Raw genomic sequence first — 19,627 nt, 5'->3', positions numbered from 1 at the left:
GATTTTCAGAAGGCATTTGACAAAGTTCCTCATGAGAGGCTTCTAGGAAAAGTAAAAAGTCATGGGATAGGTGGGGACTTCCTTTCGTGGATTACAAACTGGCTAAAAGATAGGAAACAGAGTAGGATTAAATGGACAATTTTCTCAGTGGAGGGGAGTGGGCAGTGGAGTATTTCAGGGATCTCTATTGGGACCCGTACTTTTCAATATATTTATAAATAATCTGGAAAGGAATACCACGAGTGAGGTAATCAAATTTGCAGATACAAAATTATTCAGAGTAGTTAAATCACAAGCAGATTGTGATAAATTGCAGGAAGACCTTGTAAGGCTGGAAAATTGGGCATCCAAATGGCAGATGAAATTTAATGTGGATAAGTGTAAGGTGATGCATATAGGGAAAAATAACCCATGCTTTAGTTACTCAATGTAGGTTCCATATTAGGAGCTATCACCCAAGAAAGAGATCTAGGCATCATAGTGAATAACACATTGAAATTGTCGGTTCAATGTGCTGCGGCAGTCAAAAAAGCAAACAATGTTGGGAATTATTAGAAAGGGAATGGTAAATGAAATGGAAAATGTCATAATGCCTCTGTATCTCTCCATGGTAAGACCGCGCCTTGAATACTATGTACAGTTATGATCGCCGCATCTAAAAAAAGATATAGTTGCGATGGAGAAGGTACAGAGAAGGGCGACCAAAATGATAAATGGGATGGAACAGCTCCCCTATGAGGAAATACTAAAGAGGTTAGGACTGCTCCGCTTGGAGAAGAGACAGCTGAGAGGGGATATGATAGAGGTGTTTAAAATCATGAAAGTTCTAGAACGAGTAAATGTGAATCTGTTATTTACTCTTTCAGATAATAGGACTAGGGGGCATGCCATGAAGTTAGCATGTAGCACAGTTAAAACTAATCGGAGAAAGTTCTTTTTCACTCAATGTAAAATTAAACTCTGGAGTTTGTTGCCAGGGGATGTGGTTATTGCAGTTAGTGTAGTTGGGTTTAAAAAAGGATTGGATAAGTTCTTGGAGAAGTCCATTACCTGCTATTGATTAAGTTGACTTAGAAAATAGCCACTGCTATTACTAGCAACAGTAGCATGGAATAGACTTTAGTTTTTGGGTTCTTGCCAGGTTCTTATGGCCTGGATTGGCCACTGTTCGAAACAGGATGCTGGGCTTCATGGACCCTTGCTCCGACCCAGTATGGCATGATTTTATGTTCTTATGTTCTGTCCTGTTTGACATGTACTGGAGGTCAGTAATGGTGTTGCAGATGCTTTGTCTTGTGCTAAATGGGATTTTTCGCTCCATAAGACACACTTCCCCCCCCCAAAAGTGGGGGGAAAATGTCTCTCTTATGGAGCGAATATAAGAAAACAAAAAAAACCAAAACTAACTACAACCCCCCACCCTCCTGCCCCCCCTCCCCCAAGACCTGCCAAAAGTCACTAGTGGTCCATCGGGGGTCCGGGTGTGATCTCCTGCACTTGTGCCATCTTCTGCCAGTATACAAAATAGCGCCGACGGCCCTTTGCCCTTACTATGTCACAGGGGCGACTAGTGCCATTGGTCGGCCCCTGTGACATAGTAAGGGCAAAGGGCCGTCGGCGCCATTTTGATTACTTGCAGTCAATGGCCCAAGTGCAGGAGATCGCTCCCGGACCCCCGCTGGACCACCATGGACTTTTGACAGGTCTTGGGGGGGGGGGGGTCGTCAGTGGGGTGGGGGATTGTAGTTAATTAAATTTAAAGGGTTGGGAAGGGGTTTGTTTGTTTTTTTCCCCCACAGAAAGAACGATAAGTTTTCTGATCTGGGGAGTGGACCGTAATGGCCCTCCCCAGACCCGTAAACGAAATGGGGACAAAAAAATATTTTATGCACGCCCCTAACTTGCTCCATAAGACGCAGAGATGCCCGGGAACAGAGCCAGTTTAGCACACCAATTTTTTTTTTTTTAATTTTCCCCTTCTGAATCCTAGGTGCGTCTTATGGTCAGGTTCGTCTTTTGGAGTAAAAAATACGGTATTTCACAAGCAGGTACCCAGTGCAGACAAATCAGCAACCCTGATTCCGGACCACCTGTGGAAGATTGGTCTCCAACCCCTAGTGGCCTTCTTCAAGGATCCCCAGCTCCGAACATTTATTCAGAATTCTGTAGATGCTTTGATCACACGTGAGGTTTCTTGGTGCACCACGGCTGGGTTGCTGGACCCAAACTAGAGGATTTGATTATGAAATTAATTTCCTCTGCTAAGGTCACTGGAGTATCCAGGGCACAGTAGTTAAACACATGACCGGATTATCTTTCTTTACGAAGGCATCAAAGCCTTCCTGATTAAGAAAATGCTGGCTGGATGGGCCAGAAAGATGGGGCCATCCAATTACATATGATTTGCTTATGAATCTATAGCTTTTGCTACCATCCATATGCGCGTCCCCCTTTGAAACCAATCTGTTTCGCTTGACATTCTGGTTGGCTTTTTCAGTGCCCTGCGAGTAAGCAAATTGTTGCCAAGAATGAGGTCTTCAGTGGGATTTTTCTGTGAAATTTTACCTGCTCAGGATCCATGGTCCGCATGCAAATCAAAGATCTTAAAACAGATCAAGTGGGATGTGTGGGGCCATCTTCTCCATTGAAAAGCATTGATTCACAGGTTACGTGCCTAGTGAAGAACATGGAATCCTACTTGGCTATCCATTCCTTGGGAGTGATGCATTTGCTGATTCATGCTGGTTGAATGCCCCTAAGTATCAGTTCTCTGCCATTCTGCGACAGATGGTAATGAAATTGGATCTGGACACCAACTACTTTACTTCCCACTCCTTTTGGATCAGAGCAACCATAAGCGCGGCACAGGCGGACTTGAGGATGGAGATAGGAAGATGGAGGTCTTCTGCTGTAAATACTTATGTAAGAATGTAGCAGGACACCGGCCCTCACTCATAATCTTATACTATCATTGCAGATCAGCCTTGGTGTTAGAGCGCCTGTATGGACTTTGGTCCATACAGGCGCATTTAGGTTTGGCGTACCAAGGCGTTAACATCTTGTATGTCGGCAGGCGTCTTATGCTCTGAGAAAAGCTTGTACCCCTTGTGTGGCAGCAAAGAGATTAATTCGCTACTCCCGAAGCATTGGTATTGCATCTGGGAGGTAATGACTTGGGCGTTCTTTCTCACAAACAAGTGGTTAAGATGATTAAGGTGGACCTTGCTGTATTCGGAGTTCTACTGGACCCAACCCAGGAAGCCCGACAGGACACTATTTTGAATCTCTATTATAGGTAAGCAATTTTGCTATCTCTGTATTTGTTTGCTATAACAAAGCAGGCCTCTTGTTAGAGAGCATATAAAAAATCACCATTTAAGAGCATTAACAACTTCTGCAACTCATCTTGGCTCACCCTCTTTCGAGAAAATGCATGAAGTGCATACATTAAGCTCTCATTACTGTTTAGATTTGGATCCCCTGCCATGATAGTAAATTTGAGCAATCTGTTCTAAGGAATCTATTTAAAAACTAACTTTTTTTTTGTCTGTGACTCCTTCCAACCAAATCTTTTATATAAGTTGACTTAAGGGATAGTGTGGATAAGAGACAGCAAGGCAACCTTAGCATGGGAGTCCCCACATGTGAGACTGATATATCCTGCTTGTTAATGGAGAAGGCAAAGTTGCATACCTGTAGCTAGTGTTCTCTATGGACAACAGGATAAATTGGTCACACATACCCTCCCACCTTTCTTTGGAGTTCAAAATTTTTTTTCTCATATGACTGAGAAGGCATCATGGTGTGTGCAACTTTGTGGTGCCAGCTGTGCATGAGCTCTAGGCTTTTCTAGCTCTAGCTTCTAATGTTCACTGCAGTCAGATGTTGTCACCCCCACATGTGATTGATTTATCCACAGACAACACCAGTTACAGGTAAGCAGTTTTGCTCACCAGTAGTAAGTTGTCAGGCCATTTAATGTCAGTTTTTAATTTATGCAACTTTTTTTCATGTTTTTCCTTCTTTCTTGTCCCAGCCAAAAATCATATGAAATCTGTCAGGAATTTTTCACGTAACTTTAAAAAAAAAAAAAAAGAGATTTGACTCAATTTTGCGTAAAAACAGTACTACAGGACTTAAGAAATCATTTTGTTCATTGTTTTATTCCATAAGGTAGTTGGTGCACTTGTATGTTTGTGTTTAAACCAGCAATTTCATTTTGCTAAGACATTTTGGATATAACCATAGAATCAAATGGCATATCAGTAATGTACTGCACAAGTATAAGTAATGGTCTTATTGACTAGGTCTCCAGTGTATATAAGATCTGTAACAGAAATGTAGTATACCAACAGCACATAGGTTTCCACTTTTATTATTCTGTATTATGGAAGAGATTTTAGTTTTAGCTTGATTTAAATGAAAGTACAATAGATTAAACTTAATATGAATGATACTATAAATGTATTTGTTTCACTTTAAAAATCAACATTCAGTATGATTTACTGAACTATTTAGATTTTGACATACAGTTCGCATTATGTGGAGCCAATTCATTCAGAGATTTTCTCATTCTATACTTGTGGAATAACTCTTGACAAATTGTTCCCATATTCACAAAGAATGAGACTACCTATCATGTTTATCATTTTTTTGATGAAAAGGCATATCTTCCTGTGTTACTGAGTTTGCGTATTTTTACAATTTTCTTATTAGTTATTCTTTTTTATTTCAGGATTACATTGTTAGACGTTATACTGTCCAAATTAAGTGAGAGAGAGAGACCCACCAGTGACGAAACATTGATCCCACTGAAACTTGCAGAGTTCCTTATATCCTGTTTCCAGGAGACATGTAAAGATGTGCTTAAATTAGCCTCTGGCACCAGTACTGATGATGAGGTAAGAACGTGGCTAAATCTTGAGTTTTCTGCAGTGATTATGGTATATATAGCAAAATTAATGCTAGACGCACAATTCAGTCAATCACAATTTCTGATAACCTGATGTATTTAAGTCTACCCTAGTCTACTTCTCTATCATAATTGCCATACCTTTGATCCAGAGTAAACACATAGACAATAATTTTGAAAGTGCATGGCCAGTATAATGGCATATTAATATTAAACAAAAAGTCACATTACCATAACAAATTATCAAATATACATAGCAGTTTTGAAATATGATACCCAAAACATTAACCAGAATAGTGGGTATGCTCGGCAACATCCTCAACCATCTCATTATGACTACAGTAATAGCAGGGAACTTAAACCTATTTCTTTGCTGTAGACATTGGCTATAGAAGCTCAGTTCCACTATGTCCAGTTGGTAAGAAGTTATCAGAAGCCACTTCGCATTCCTCATCATTTGTCTCCATTGCAAGTCTGCTGATAGTCATAGCATGGGTGAGGTTTTACTCCGTCTGAAGAACCTTTAGCTTGTTGGTAGGGGAAAGGATGACCCTATCCTTACCATAAAAAGTTTAGAAAGGCCCTTGCTCTGCACCACATATTGAAACACATGCACCACTGACATGAAGCCAGAAACAGACTTCCATGCTGACTTGAAACTCAGTATCGTTGCCACATATCACAGATTTTAGCCATATTTATTCTTGTAACAGCTGTAGCCATGCTTACCACTATGCATTCAAATATTCTGGACCTTATTTAAAAATACCATCTTGGAAAGCCAGACTAGATGCATTCCTTGCAATAGAAAATGTGGAAGGAAAGCTAAATGATTACCAACATGATTAAAAGGTGAGGTGAGAGAGGTTATAAAAGCTAAAGAATGTCTTTCAAGAAATGGAAAAGGAATCTTAATGAAGAAAACAGGAAACATCATAAACACTAGGAAGATAGATGCAAAGCATTGGAAAGGAAGATAGAATTTGAAAAGAAGCTTATCAAGAAGAAAAAAATCATAAAAAATGTTTAGGTACGTTCAAAGTAAAAAACCTGCAAGGGAGTCTGTTAAACCATTAAATGATCAAGGGGAAAAAGGAGCACATAAGGATGACAAGGCCATAGCAGAGAGACTAAATCCTAGCTTCAGTCTTCACTAAGGAAGATGTAAGATACCCATGCCAGAGATGTTATTCAAAGGTGATGATTCAGAGGAGCTGAAATAAATCTGTGTACCTGGAAGATATAATTGAGCATATTGACAAACTAAAAAGTAGAAAATCACCTGGACCAGATGGTATTCATCCAGAGTGCTGAAAACTGAAAAATGAAATTGTGGACCTGCTATTGGTAACAAAAAAAAATAAATAAATAAAATAAAAAATAAAAAATTGAGTGTCTAGCACCTGAAGATTGGAGTGTTGCCAATGTAATGCCAGTTTTTTTTAAATAAGGGATCCTGGGTGATCTTGGAAACTACAGACCAGTGAGTCTGAGTTCCTACCATTTTGCCTGGCACAGACATGACATATAAAGAATAAAATTACTGAACATATAAATAGGCATAGTTTAGTGGGACAAAGCAGACATGGATTTAGCCAAGTGAAGTCTTGCTTCGTCAATCTGCTATATTTTTTTGAGGGCTTAAATGAACTTGTGGATAAAGCATTTGACAGTCCCTCATGATAGAATTCTTAAGAAATTAAAAAGTCCTGGGAAAGGATGTAATGCCCTACTGTGAATTGGGAACTGGTTAAAAATGGAAAATAGAGTAGGGCTGAATGGTAAATTTTCGCAATGGAGAAAGTTGAATAGTGGAGTGCCCCAGGATTCGATTATGGGCCCCACTGCATTTTAACATTTATAAATAATCTGAAATGGGAACAATGAGTAAGATAATCAGATTTGCTGATGGCAAACAATTATGCAAAATTGTTAATCACAGAAGGATTGTGAGAAATTGTAAGAGGACCTTGCAAAACTGGGAGATTGGCCATGCATATGACAAATGAAATTTAATGTGGACAAATGCATAGTGATGCACTTAGGGAAGAGTAACCCAAATTATAGTTTCATAATGCAAGCTTCCACATTAGGAGTCACCATTCAGCAAAAGAATCAAGACATCATCGTTGATAATACATTGAAAGTTAATTTAATGCTAGGCATTATTAGTAAAGGAATGGAGAATAAAACAAATATCATATTTTTGTATCTTTCTATGATGTAACCTCTTCTTGAGTATTGTGTATGGTTCTGGTCACCACAACTCAAAAAAGATTTAGTGGCATTAGAAAAGGTACAGAAAAGGGCGATCAAAATTTTATTTATTTATTTATTTATTTATTTAAGGTTTTTATATACCGGCAATCATGAGCACATATCTTGCTGGTTTACATGGAACGGGAGTGCATTAAATACAACAACTAGAACTGTGGTGATCGAAGGAGCAGTTACAAATAACAAGGGTAGCAGAACTTGGATAAGAAGGAAGAGATAGGAAAGAATAACGGTTAAACGGTATACAAATAAATTAAATGCTATGTAAAAATGGCATGATTAATGGCTGAATATTTGAAGTCCTTGGCTTCAATGATAAAGGAGTTCAAATGATTCCCTTATGAGGAAAGGCTAAAGAAGTTAGGATTCTTCAGCTTGAAGAAGAGATGGCTGTGGGGGATATATGAGAGAGGTTTATAAAATGAGTGGAGAGGAACAAGTAAACGTGAATCAGATTACTCTTTCAAAAAGTACAAAGACTAGGGAAAATGAAATTACAAAGTTGTACATTTCAAACTAATAAGAGAAAATATTTTTTACTCAAATAATTAAGCTCTGGAATTCATTGCTAGAGGATGAGACGAAGGCTGTTAGTGTAGCTGCCTTTAAAATAGTTTTCGACAAGTTCCTGGAGGAAAAATTCCATAAGGTGGAGTTGCAGAAATGTACTGCTTATCTTTAAGGTAAGCAGCATGGAATCTTTCATTTTTGGGATCTTGCCAGGTACTTGTGACCTAGATGGCAAATCTTATGTTCTTATGAATCACATATGGAGACATCTCCAAGAGCTATATCCCATTAGGCTTGTACATACCAGGACAGATGTTTGTGAGAGATATGGCCAATTTGACCATATAGCATATAAAAGCTTAGTTTTGACCACTGATCAGATAATACTGCCCATTGCCGAACTCACCTGGGAAAGGCACATGTCCAGTAAGTACTCATACATGGTACTTATGTTTACATTGAAAAACTAGCATGGTCAGACTAGCATACACATCAGCCACTGCTGAAATTGGATTACAGTTCCTAGGCCAGTGGAAACAGTATGGAAACTGGATATTTCTCAGCACACAATGGGAGAATTTATGGCATTACAACAGGATAGGAATACAGTAGGCAAACACATCCTCTTCAGTAAATGTGTGCAAACATTTGGAGAGATAGTAGGCCAATATATTGCCTGGGTACATAAGATGCCTGTTTCATGCAAGTATGCAATTTAAAAAAAGAACTTCATCGATAACCATTTAAACATAGACATCAAAAACAAAATGAGTACATGGAATCCACATATCAAACATTTAAGATGCCACTGATATCTGTAGAGTGAGTAAATAAGCTCTCACTCAGATTCATTAATGAGCACATCAGTGCCTAAATTGGTGGTTGATGTGAGCAAAACCAATAACTGGGCAGATGGACACCCCTGGGCTCTATTCTGCCTCCACCCCAGCCTAGCTGGACTCCGCCAATTACACACAAGGAAAACATGACACACAATTTTGGATGCAAAGGCCACAGCCATTTATTAGAGTCCTTAATAGGGAAATCTAATTTAGGCGCTGAATCCAGTCAATAATATTTACAAAATTGCCACTGGGCAGATGCCGATAACTCTGGTTTCCGCCCGAGTGGAGCCACGGGGTATCGTGTGCTGCGAGCCCCTGGAACAGGTGTCGTGACCGCTAAGAACTGGATGGGATCTCGGCCTCGGCTGCCACAAAGCAAGCCCTGCCGGAGCCCCTCCCCACGATCCAGCCATCAATCCGTCGAGGCCCTGAACCTGGGCCCTGCATTGATTATCCATGGCAAATGAGTGAGGGCCCTTAGGCCTCTCACATACAATAGGCACTTCCCAGCTTCTTTCTATGCCTTTACCTTTACAAATGCTTTCCTGGACTTTTATTGCTGCTGCCACAGGGGCCTGGCATGTGCAGGCATGGAAGTACCCTTCTACCTGCACACGATGGCACTCCCCAAGCAACGACTACAGCTCCTGCATCAAATGGATGAGTAACCTCTGCATAGCTTGCAGGAACAGATAGTTTCCCCAAGTTCGACATGTGTATACCGTCTGGGACATATAATTCTGCACAATGTCCGCCCATCCATTCATGTCTCAAATAACCACCCTGGAATTGTATGGCCTTAGCTACCTACCGATTGAACTTGGTACAGTACTTTCCCCACCAACCGGTGCATGTCAAGCTATGTCTGGGTATGATCTTGGATCAGCAGTTCTTTGTGGAAGGCCTGAGGAGACTAGGTGGCTAAAGTATTTGCTAAGACATGGGGTTAGACAAAGGACACTCCTTCTTACTAGTCCTGTTAGACATCTCGGCAGCTTTCGACACAGTCAACCATACCATCCTGTTGGACCGCCTAGCTAATATCGGCATCTCCGGATCTGCTCACAACTGGTTCAAGTCCTTCCTCAGCAATAGGACCTACAAAGTCAAAATTAACAATAAAGAGTCACCCCTAACAAAATCTAATCTTGGTGTACCACAAGGATCTTCTTTATCCCCAACCCTTTTCAACATATACCTCCTCCCCCTCAGCCAACTATGAACAGATCTCAACCTAATTCATTATCTGTACGCAGACGACGTACAGATTCTAATCCCCATAACTGAATCAATCTCAAAAGCCCTCACCCATTGGAATAACTGCCTACTATCCATCACCAATCTACTCAACAGCTTAAACTTGGTCCTCAACGCCTCTAAGATAGAGCTTCTCCTCATCTCCTCAAATGATAACATCCCCCCACCATCACCACTAAACTCTCACATTACCTGTAAGCAGGTTAGAGATCTTGGGGTGAATTTAGACAATCGACTAAACCTAAAGAAAATGGTCAACACAACAACTAAAGACTGCTTCTTCAGATTACAGGTACTAAAACGACTTAAACCTCTCTTATTCTTCCACGACTTCAGGACAGTCCTCCAAGCGCTACTGTTTGCCAAAATAGACTACTGCAGTGTCCTTCTTCTAGGACTCCCCAAATCCACTACCAAACCTCTGTAGATGATACAAAATGCGGCAGCAAGATTGTTGACCAGTACCAGCCGCTGCAAACACATCTCACCCATACTCAGGAACCTACACTGGTTACCAGTGAATTTCAGAATTCTATACAAATCAATCACCTTAATCCACAAAACCATCCATCATCAACTTCAACTTGACCTGGAAATACCATTCAAACTCCACACCTCTAACAGACCAACTAGAGATATCCATAAAGGCATGCTCAATGTTCCCCCCACTAAAGCCACACGCCTCGCCACGACCAGAGACAGAGCCTGTTCGTTAGCAGGCCCATCTATCTGGAATAGTATCCCTTCAAATCTCAGACTGGAGCCTTGCCTTTTAACTTTCAGAAAAAGACTTAAAACCTGGCTCTTTCACCAAGCCTTCCCTGAACCACCAGACAATTACTAGTTGGCCTTTCACTCCTACCCGGTCTGGCACTCGAATTCTCGAAAACAAAAAAAAATGGACTCTGAGACTTTCAGGGTAAAGCACAGTTTTTTAAGTTTTATAACTCATACACTCTATGGTAACAATACTTTTATTACCGGCCTTTCTTCTTTCCAGCTTGTAGTAAGCTTCCAAGTTCTCTCCCCCTGTTGATTTGTAACTTTGACTTATTCCTTCCTATTGTTATCTTTCGTTTACTTGAATTTGTTTACTCTAGTTTTTCCCTTTGTTAAACTGTAAACCGATCCGATATGGTTATTTACTATGAAGGTCGGTATAAAAAAACTGTTAAATAAAATAAAATAAATAGTCTTCCCTGATTGTGTTCATCAGAGCAATGCAGACGCCTTTGCCTAAGTCATTGCCACCTAGATGTATGATGATCAGGTCAGGCGGTGTCGGGCCCACTCTTCTCGACTGTAGCATGGCCATGGCTGGTGTCATCGCATGCCTCCTTGACCCAGCCATTTGAGTATCTATCCTTTCCCAGACAGCCCAAGGTTGTGACCAAATTTCCCTTCCATGGCCCTTTTCTGAGCATGCGTGATGAATGAATGCCCGATCCATGCAGAGCGACAGCGGACAACAGCTGCAAATGAAATAGAAAACTAGGTCATGGCGTGCGCTTGGCCCAGTGCCAGGGAACAGTCATTATGCCTAATGTATGAAGCATAAGCTCCCGACGTCCATCGGCCCAACTGCTGTATCACTGCCTGCGAGATACTGGCGGTGGCGGCACTGGAAGTGCCTCTGATGTGGAATGATTGAGTGCCAAAACATTCACTCTCAAGCCCTGCCTCAGGGCTGTTTTGAACACCTCCGAAAACTGGTAGCGAGTTAAAGGGGATTTATCTCGGTGCAGCAAAATAAACTGTCCACTTTCGAGTATAGGGTTACAGCTGCTACCGGACATGCTCCAAACCGCTGACCGCATGATGATTTGGACACGGGCTCCCTGATTGGTGTTTGACTGTCTCAGCTTTAGGTATAGGGTGCTGTTTGAAACGCTGATGTCCTCCCCCAGTAAGCTACGAAGCTGTGGTGCCTTGCGCAATTGCACTGTAAACTCACTGATGCGCAATGCTCCGAAAAATGCCCGCACAAAAGCAATCTGGAAAAGCATGGTCTCGAATTCATCAGTAGCTACTGCGAGCAGGACGTGCCACAATCGTAACAGCAGATCGTGGGTTAGTGGTCTCCATGTGTCTTGTCGAGGCAGAGACTCTCTCTGGCCCAGCCAAGCATCACCCGTTTTACCGCGAAATGCCGCTCCACATGACCCATTTCTTGCTTTGAGAAAAATGCTAGGGCTGCTAGGTGTGAACAAACCATGTTCCTGAACAGTCCCTGCTGCTTGGCATACATTGTGTAGCTAATCAAGAGGTCCTCTGGAACCTGGTGGCCAGATCAGTGGTTTTCAACCAGAAACGCCTTCACTTTGCTGTTGCAGATGTATGAGTTCCATGTGGATGGGGCAAATGATCTTCGCAGCATCTCAGTTCCAAAGGACCAAAACTTTTTCTGGGACACCTCTGCCGTTCGGCTCGGCTTGCAGCGCCAGCTTCCTGAACAGGGACTACTTGCAGCGAGAAAAAGTAAACTATCTCATTGTGCATTCCAGGAATATGCTTCTCCCGTGTCACAATGTTCTCACATAGGCAGCATAAAACAAATTCCCTCAGCAGCTCCGCCACCAGGAGGCACTTGAAGATCTGCTTGTTAATTGATTGAACTACTGCAGCATTATCTCATAACATCACCCGTTGACTGAGGGTGGCGCCCCAAATGTGAACAGCATTTAATGATGGGGAAAGAGCTCAAGAAATGTGATGTTCTTGGTTAAGCTGTGGGCGGCCCAGCTGTCAGGCCAGCGTGCAGCACACCAGTCTCCCCTAAAATAGACACCAAATCCAATGCCTCTTGATGCGTCAGAGTATAACTGAAGGTTGTTGCTGCTGACCTGGCTAGAGAACCAGGCTGAGACATAATTGAAGACTCTGAGGAACTTGGATTGTAGCTTCAGGTCTTCCTTAATAGGCATACTAACCCGCAAGTAGTAGTGGTCATGAATCTGGCCGAATGAAATGACAGGAAAATCTTGCCCATGGGAATAACCCGTATGGTGAAGGTGAGGCTGTGTCTATAAGGGACCTAATGTGTCTCAGCATGACTTTTCTGCTGCGCAAGGTGGCAGCCACCAACTCTGATAGTTTAGCTAATTTGTTGCTTGGGAGTCTGGATTCCATATGCGCAAAATCGAACTCGATCCCTAGGAAAGTGAGGACAGTTACTGGGCCCCCAGGGACTTGTCTTCCACTAAAGGGACACCAAATCTGCTCGCCAGTTCATGGAATGTGTGGAACAGCTTAACGCATTCCAGTGAATCCTTTTTTCCGATGAATAGGAAATCATCCCAATAGTGAACTAGCGATGCTAGTCTGGCTGCCTGTTTAGTTGCCCAATGTAGGAAAGTACTGAAGGTTTCAAAATAGGCGCACAAGATTGAGCATCTCATTGGCAAGCATTTGTCATAGTAAAAAAAACCTCCCTCAAATTGGAAGCCGAGAAGATGCTCAAGTGAACCGGGAGCAGTCTAAATGCAGACTCTATGTCCGCTTTTGATATAAGGGTGCCCTGACCGCAGGATCTTAAAAAGCAAATGTGATGTCAAAGGACGAATATTGCACTGAGCAGTATTCAGAGGGAATATGCTCATTCAATGAAACAGAGTGGGTGAAAGAGGTTGTATATGAGCTTATATTTTCCAGGCTCCTTTTTGGGAATGACTGCTAGAGGGGACAGCACCAGGTGCGCTAAAGGAGGCTTAGTGAACGGGCTGGCTATGCGCCCAAGCTGAACCTCCTTTCTGAGCTTTTTCCGGACAATGTCAGGCAGAATGCATGCTGAAGGAGCATTGACCACCTTAGCGGACTGTGGCTGACCCGTGAAGGGAATATGGAAACCTTTTCAAAAACCACTCAGTACAGTATTTGCCCCGACCCTATTGGGATAGCAATCTAGCCATGGAAACATTGCTTGCCACCTCACGGGAGTTGGGGCTAGGGCCAGTTCCTTCCCCTCACTTGTCGCTGTGTGGACATTTGTTAGCCTGGTGGGATGCGGCACATCGACTGCAGATGTTTATATCTGTAGTCTGTTGCGAAGCAGGTGCCATGGTTGTATTTCCCATTCAACTTAAAAAATAAAAATCCCCCCAAACAGGTAATGTTCGTTCATTAATTTTTGCTTACAATCAAGATTATCTTTTTACAATCAACTCTTTCATAAACAGTGTATCACAAAGAAAATTTGATTAGGAGGGGGGTGGTTGTTTTCAGAAATTGCTGCGGACCCATCCAGGTGATCCTTGTTATAATTTTAATCATAAACAAACCGCCAACCCTCCACACCTAATATTTATTTAATGCAAAAAAAATGTTTTTAATTTTTGAATGTTTTTTTGTGTTTTGTAATTTTTGTAAAAGTCAATCTTTATCAAAAGAAAATAGTTCACCACCAAACGCTCCAAAACTGCTTCATATGATTTCATTGATCGACCGCAAGATACTTAGCTTGATACGGCTTGATTCAAACACTGAGACCTCCGTTCACAATAGCAGGTTTTACCCCAACAAGGCCAAGTTTCGAAATGATTCTTCATCAGGGGAACCGCTTGACCACCACACTTCTCAGCTCGCTCCAGTTATTTCTTTATAATCCTGTCCTCACATTTTTTTAATAAAAAAAATGCAAAACTGCACGCAGCGCACTGCCCGTATCTTTTCAAAAACATGGTGAACCTAAGTTCCCATTCACGGCGTCCTCATTTAAAGGGGACCGTATCATGTGACACCTGAATGACGTAAACAGAAATCAGCCTCTCCTTCAGACCCGCCACCCAACTCAAAACAAGAGCCAGTCCACTTGTTCATTCAATCCCAACGGGACTTCTGATTTTAATTTGAAAATCCAAAATTGCTCCCTGAAATTCAATGACGATCCTAAATCTTTAAACACTGCAGTGCTCTCTACCTTTTCGATCAGTCCACTTAAGGTCAGAGAAACGAGGACGCTGTGAATGGGAATGTTGAAGAGGGTTGGAGAGAGAGATGAACCTTGTGGGACACCCAGGGTGTAGCAGACGGAGTGAGATTCTTTGTTGTTTTTGACCTTCGAGCATCTGTTATTCAGGAATGACTTGAACCATCTGTGTGCCGTACCAGAGATACCAATGTCTGAGAGGCGATCTAATAGAATTGAGTGGTTCTCTGTATCGAAAGCCGCAGAAAGATCTAGAAGAGCGAGAAGGTACGGCTGTCTTTTTTCTAGGCTGAGGATGATGGAGTCTGAGAGTGAGATTAAAAGGGATTCCGTATTTAGCAATTTGCGAAAACCGAATTGTGCTGGAGCAAGAACCTTGTGATCTGCCAGGTATTCTGAGAGTTGCTTGTTGACAATTTTTTCTAATAGTTTTGAGATGAGCGGTAAGTTGGCTATCGGGCGGAACTTGGCTGGGTCTGCTGGTGACAGGTTTGTTTTTTTAAAAGCGGCTTGAGAATCACAATCTTTAGAGCGTCTGGTACTAGGCCTTGTGTGAGCGAGCAGTTATGATTTCCGAAATCGGCTTGGCAATGATTTTTGGGATAGAGATGAGGAGATTTGACGGTATTGGGTCCGATGGGTGAGAGGATGGCTTGAGCTTCTTGAGCAGGATTTCAATCTCCAATGAAAAAGTGGGCTCGAATGTTTCAAGTCTAGAGTTTTGCTGAATTGTGGAATTGTAAGGGAGATAGGGTTGATTATTGTTGGAAATAAGCGGCGCTACCAGGTTGGAGATTTTTTTTTTCAAAGTATGTAGCTAATTCAGTAGCCTTAGTTAAAGCTTGGGCATCTGGAATAGTAGGTGGGGAAGATTTTGTAAGAGATGAGACGTACGAGAACAGAGCTTTGGAGTCAAAGATGAAGTGGTGAATTTTTTTGTGCGGAGAAATCTTTGTTCGGAGGATCGTGTTCCTGTAACGGTGCATAGTATCTTTGAAGGCTGCTTGCGTCATTGTGGAAGGATTTTTCCGCCATCTGTCTTCTTTGCTTCTTAATTCTTGTTTAAGGGATTTCAATTCAGATGTGAACCAAGGTTTCCTGTTGTCATTATTCGGGTGTAGTACTTTGGTGATTGTAGGGCATGTTAGATCTGCTACTTTGGTTATCTTGATCCATGATGTGATGGCCGCATCTGAGAGATCAAGATGATCTAATTCTTTAGAGAGGGTGGGAGCTGAGGTTGTCTAAAGTGCACAGTTTCCTGAATTGGATTGTGGATTTGTGAGATGGTTGGGGAGTGGTTTTGGTGAACTCTATGGTCGTCGTAATCAACCGGTGGTCTGACCACGGGATGGGTGTGCAAAAGGGTTTAGCAGCGGAGGAGAGGCCTTCGTTTAGGAATATTAGATCCAGAGTGTGACCTGCTTTGTGTTGGACTGTCTATGATCTGTTTGAAACCCAGGTATTTAAGTGAGGAGAGAGAAATTTCGCAGTTGGGGGAATGGGGAGAAGCGTCAACATGAAGGTTAAAGTCTCCCAGTATTATAGATGGGGCGTTGTAGTTAATATGTTTGGCGATTCGTTCAATAAGAGGAGAGGGGTCTGATTCTAGGAGCCCTGAGGGGGCATAAATTAGGCATATTTGAAGCTGGGTGGATTTAAAGACTGCGAATTCAAGATGTGCAGCTGCTTCTGAGTGTTGAAGTGAAAGTCTTAGATCTTTTTTTGCCATTAGGAGGAGGCCGCTGCCTCTTTTTTTAAGTCTTGGGATTGAGAAAATGTCGTACATCTGAGTGGGAAGTTGGTTGATCAGCACAGAATCAGTGGGTTTCATCCATGTTTCTGTATTTGCGCAAATGTCAGGTTTGGCATCCAGTAGATAGTCGTTGATGTGGGTTTTTTACGTGAGAGATTGGGCATTAAAAAGTGTTAATGAGAACAAAGAAAGGCCCAGAAGTTGAGTGAGTGGGGAGATCATGATGGGGATCAGCCTCTTTGGTTGAATGTTAGGAACAGTGGAGGGTTTGATGTAGTTTCTGAAATCATGAAATGATTTTAAATGTAGTTCTGATCTACAGAAACAAGGGAAATGAAAGGTAACTTTTAATACGCTATTAACATTTCTATTCTTTTAGCAATTACATTTATTTCAAAATTTCAGTGGCACCTAGCAGCGAATTTGACTGATAGGACAATGAAGGCTTAAGTGCTCCATTGTATGAGTATTACATACAAACAGTAGAAAAATACCCATAGGTTTTGTCTGCCCAATGAAATCTCCTAAGATCAGGACTTGTAAGCATACCTAGACTGCCAGTTTACCTGCTGTATTACAATAAGCCCCTATTTCATATCCTGCTTTACCTCCCTTAATGTCATTTCAACTATAGCAGAAAACTTGAAATAATACAATAACCCAAACAAATTAAAATTCACCTTTCCCTTTGCTTTCAAGAAGTAGGAACACTGTGATTGAAAATCTTCAACCTTTCAAGTAACCATTTTTATGATTATACCATCTGAGTCAAAACATTCTTCATGCTTTGTTTTAGTTAAATATTGCATGTTGTATATGCAACATATAATATGTATTCACTATACTGTTGTAGGAATCCTTGGTTGTGATTAGACTTCTTGATGTCATTTGTGAAATGACATGTAAGAGTAAACAGCTTGAATGCCTTCAAAACTGCCCAGATCTGCTTGAGACAGTCATAGGTGAGTAATTTGCATAATAGGGCTTTGTTCAGGAGTATTTCATATAAGTTTCGACTTTAAGATGGTAACTTTCAAACCAGCGTACATTTGCACACATACATCAGCCTGCACCCAGATAAGCTGTTATTACATACGCATGCATATGAGCACGTTATAAAATTGCCTGGTCTCGCATACATGTGCGCCAAATTTTAAGTGGGCACATGCATGTGTGCGCAAATCCTGCTTCTACTGCATAAATCGGGGGATTTTAAAAGGAGCACGTGCTGATGCCATCCCCAGTTTGCCCCTCCCCTGCTTTTATAGTCTTCACTCCCCCCAGTTAAACATGACCCTTAAAACCCACAGGTCTGGGCTAATTTTCTTTAAATTTACATGGCATCCATAGCAGAAGTAAACATGCGTAGCAGGGGGCCATGGTGCAGGCCGGGTTGCATCGGTATTTACGAGCACATCTTTGGTTTGCGCTTCGAAATGCCCACGCCTCACCCCTTCATGAAATCTTTTGGATGTGCGCACTGCAGGAGATAGGTGCATATCTCAGCAGCTTTTAAAATGTGCTCGTTGTGCATAAGCCCGACTTCTTTGCTCATCCCCTAATTAATGCGTGTGTTGGGCTTTTAAAATTCATCTCTAATAGGGTCATCAAAATGCATTATGGCGTTAATGCATGCGATAATGGAAAATGCATGCGATATTTGTTACTGCATGGTACCAATTAGGTGTCTGTCTCTCTTTCTCTTTCTATCTCTCTCATAGTACTCTCTTTTTTTTTTTTTTGTAATACAATTTTTATTGAGTGATCCTCAGACACAATATGAAACTTTGCCGATAACAGACAAGCAAACATAATACAGCAAACGATATTGATGACACAAATCACAGAACCATGAGGAAACACTCCTCAATTTTCCCCCTTCCAGATATCTATAACTGTGTCTAAGACATCTCTAGAGGCCACCCTAGAGAATACTCATGTCGCCAACAAACTAGGAGAGGCTGCACTCTGATACCTCCCCCAGTCTGACATATTGAACAACTATAGCGGGCTAGCTCTGCTTAAACAAGAAGAACAGGAGTCCAGTATGCTTATCCCCAAACCCTCACCCTCTCCAAACCTCCCCGTCCCGCTTCTCCCCCTTTACCCCCCTTCCCCCCCCCGCCCCCCCCTTCCCCTACCCAAGGCCTGGCTACCTGTCTGGGCACTTGTAAGCTGTGAAATACCTATCTGGGCACTTTGTAAGCTGTGAAATAGAAGTATCGCGGGGTGCGAAAACTCCGCACCCGGGTGATACACTATGTGAAGTGCTATGTTGGCGTTTGATGCGGGTAATTCTAAAATTACCATAAACGCGCCCCTTTTTCTTACCGCGGGCGTTATCCATGCGATGATATAGCATTTTGATGAATCTAGAGGTGTTTTCTTTCTATATAAAAGGTTATAAAATATGTGCAAAATACAGAGCAGCTTGATGATCAGGACATGAGAATCACTGATCTGGAAATGTCTACTACTCTCTGACTGCAAAGGTGGATAGCTTGGAAAGGAAGTACAGTCAGGAACTGGAGAAAATAGATGACCTGGAGAACTGCTCCAGCCGCTGCAATATTAGTCTTGGGGGTCCGTGAAAGACTGGAGGGCAGTGATCCGGTTGCTTATTTCTCAAAGTGGCTCCCTAAACTTTTAAAATTTGGTAGTGTCAAAGGGCCTATTAAAATTGATCGAGCCCACAGGGCACTAGCGCTGGTAGAGGCTCAAGGTAATCATCCTTCGGAAGTAATCTGACTACACAACTTTACTGATAAGAACCACATCTTAAGTACAGCCAGAGTGCTCAATAATCTAATATATAGGGATCATAAAATGATGACTCTTCAAGACTTTTCTGCTGACATGCAGCAAAAACGGCAGGCATTCACAAATGAAAAAAGGGTGCTGCAGCAGCTTAATTTGAGATAGGCAATGTTGTATCCTGTAGGCTTGCGAGTATTAGGGGAAGGTAAGAGGTTGAAAATTGGCTGCGTGAACAATCTCGTGGACACATGGAAGAGGTCTGTTTCTTCTCTGCCAGATCCTGTGGCGAGGTCTAATGGCAGGCATGACAGCTTGGCTGATGGACAGATGACGGAGTTCTGGTGGTGTACCAGGTGGATTTGCCAGGTCCTGAGTTTCCCTCCTTGGAA

The 19,627-nt window shown here is 42.0% G+C and overlaps 1 protein-coding gene across 1 annotated transcript in view; it reads left to right on the top strand.

Moving 5' to 3' along the window:
- ATXN10 (ataxin 10) overlaps positions 1 to 19,627 on the top strand; it is a 434,387-nt gene that overhangs the window by 268,710 nt on the left and 146,050 nt on the right. Inside the window, 2 exon segments of the mRNA XM_029600055.1 lie at positions 4,736 to 4,901; positions 17,335 to 17,443. Of these exon segments, the coding sequence (XP_029455915.1) occupies positions 4,736 to 4,901; positions 17,335 to 17,443 (275 nt within the window).

Source organism: Rhinatrema bivittatum, chromosome 4, assembly GCF_901001135.1.
Source record: "Rhinatrema bivittatum chromosome 4, aRhiBiv1.1, whole genome shotgun sequence".
NCBI classification, from domain to species: Eukaryota; Metazoa; Chordata; class Amphibia; order Gymnophiona; family Rhinatrematidae; genus Rhinatrema; species Rhinatrema bivittatum.
Note: the sequence above shows the minus strand (reverse complement) of the source record. Positions and strands in the feature narration are given on the sequence as shown.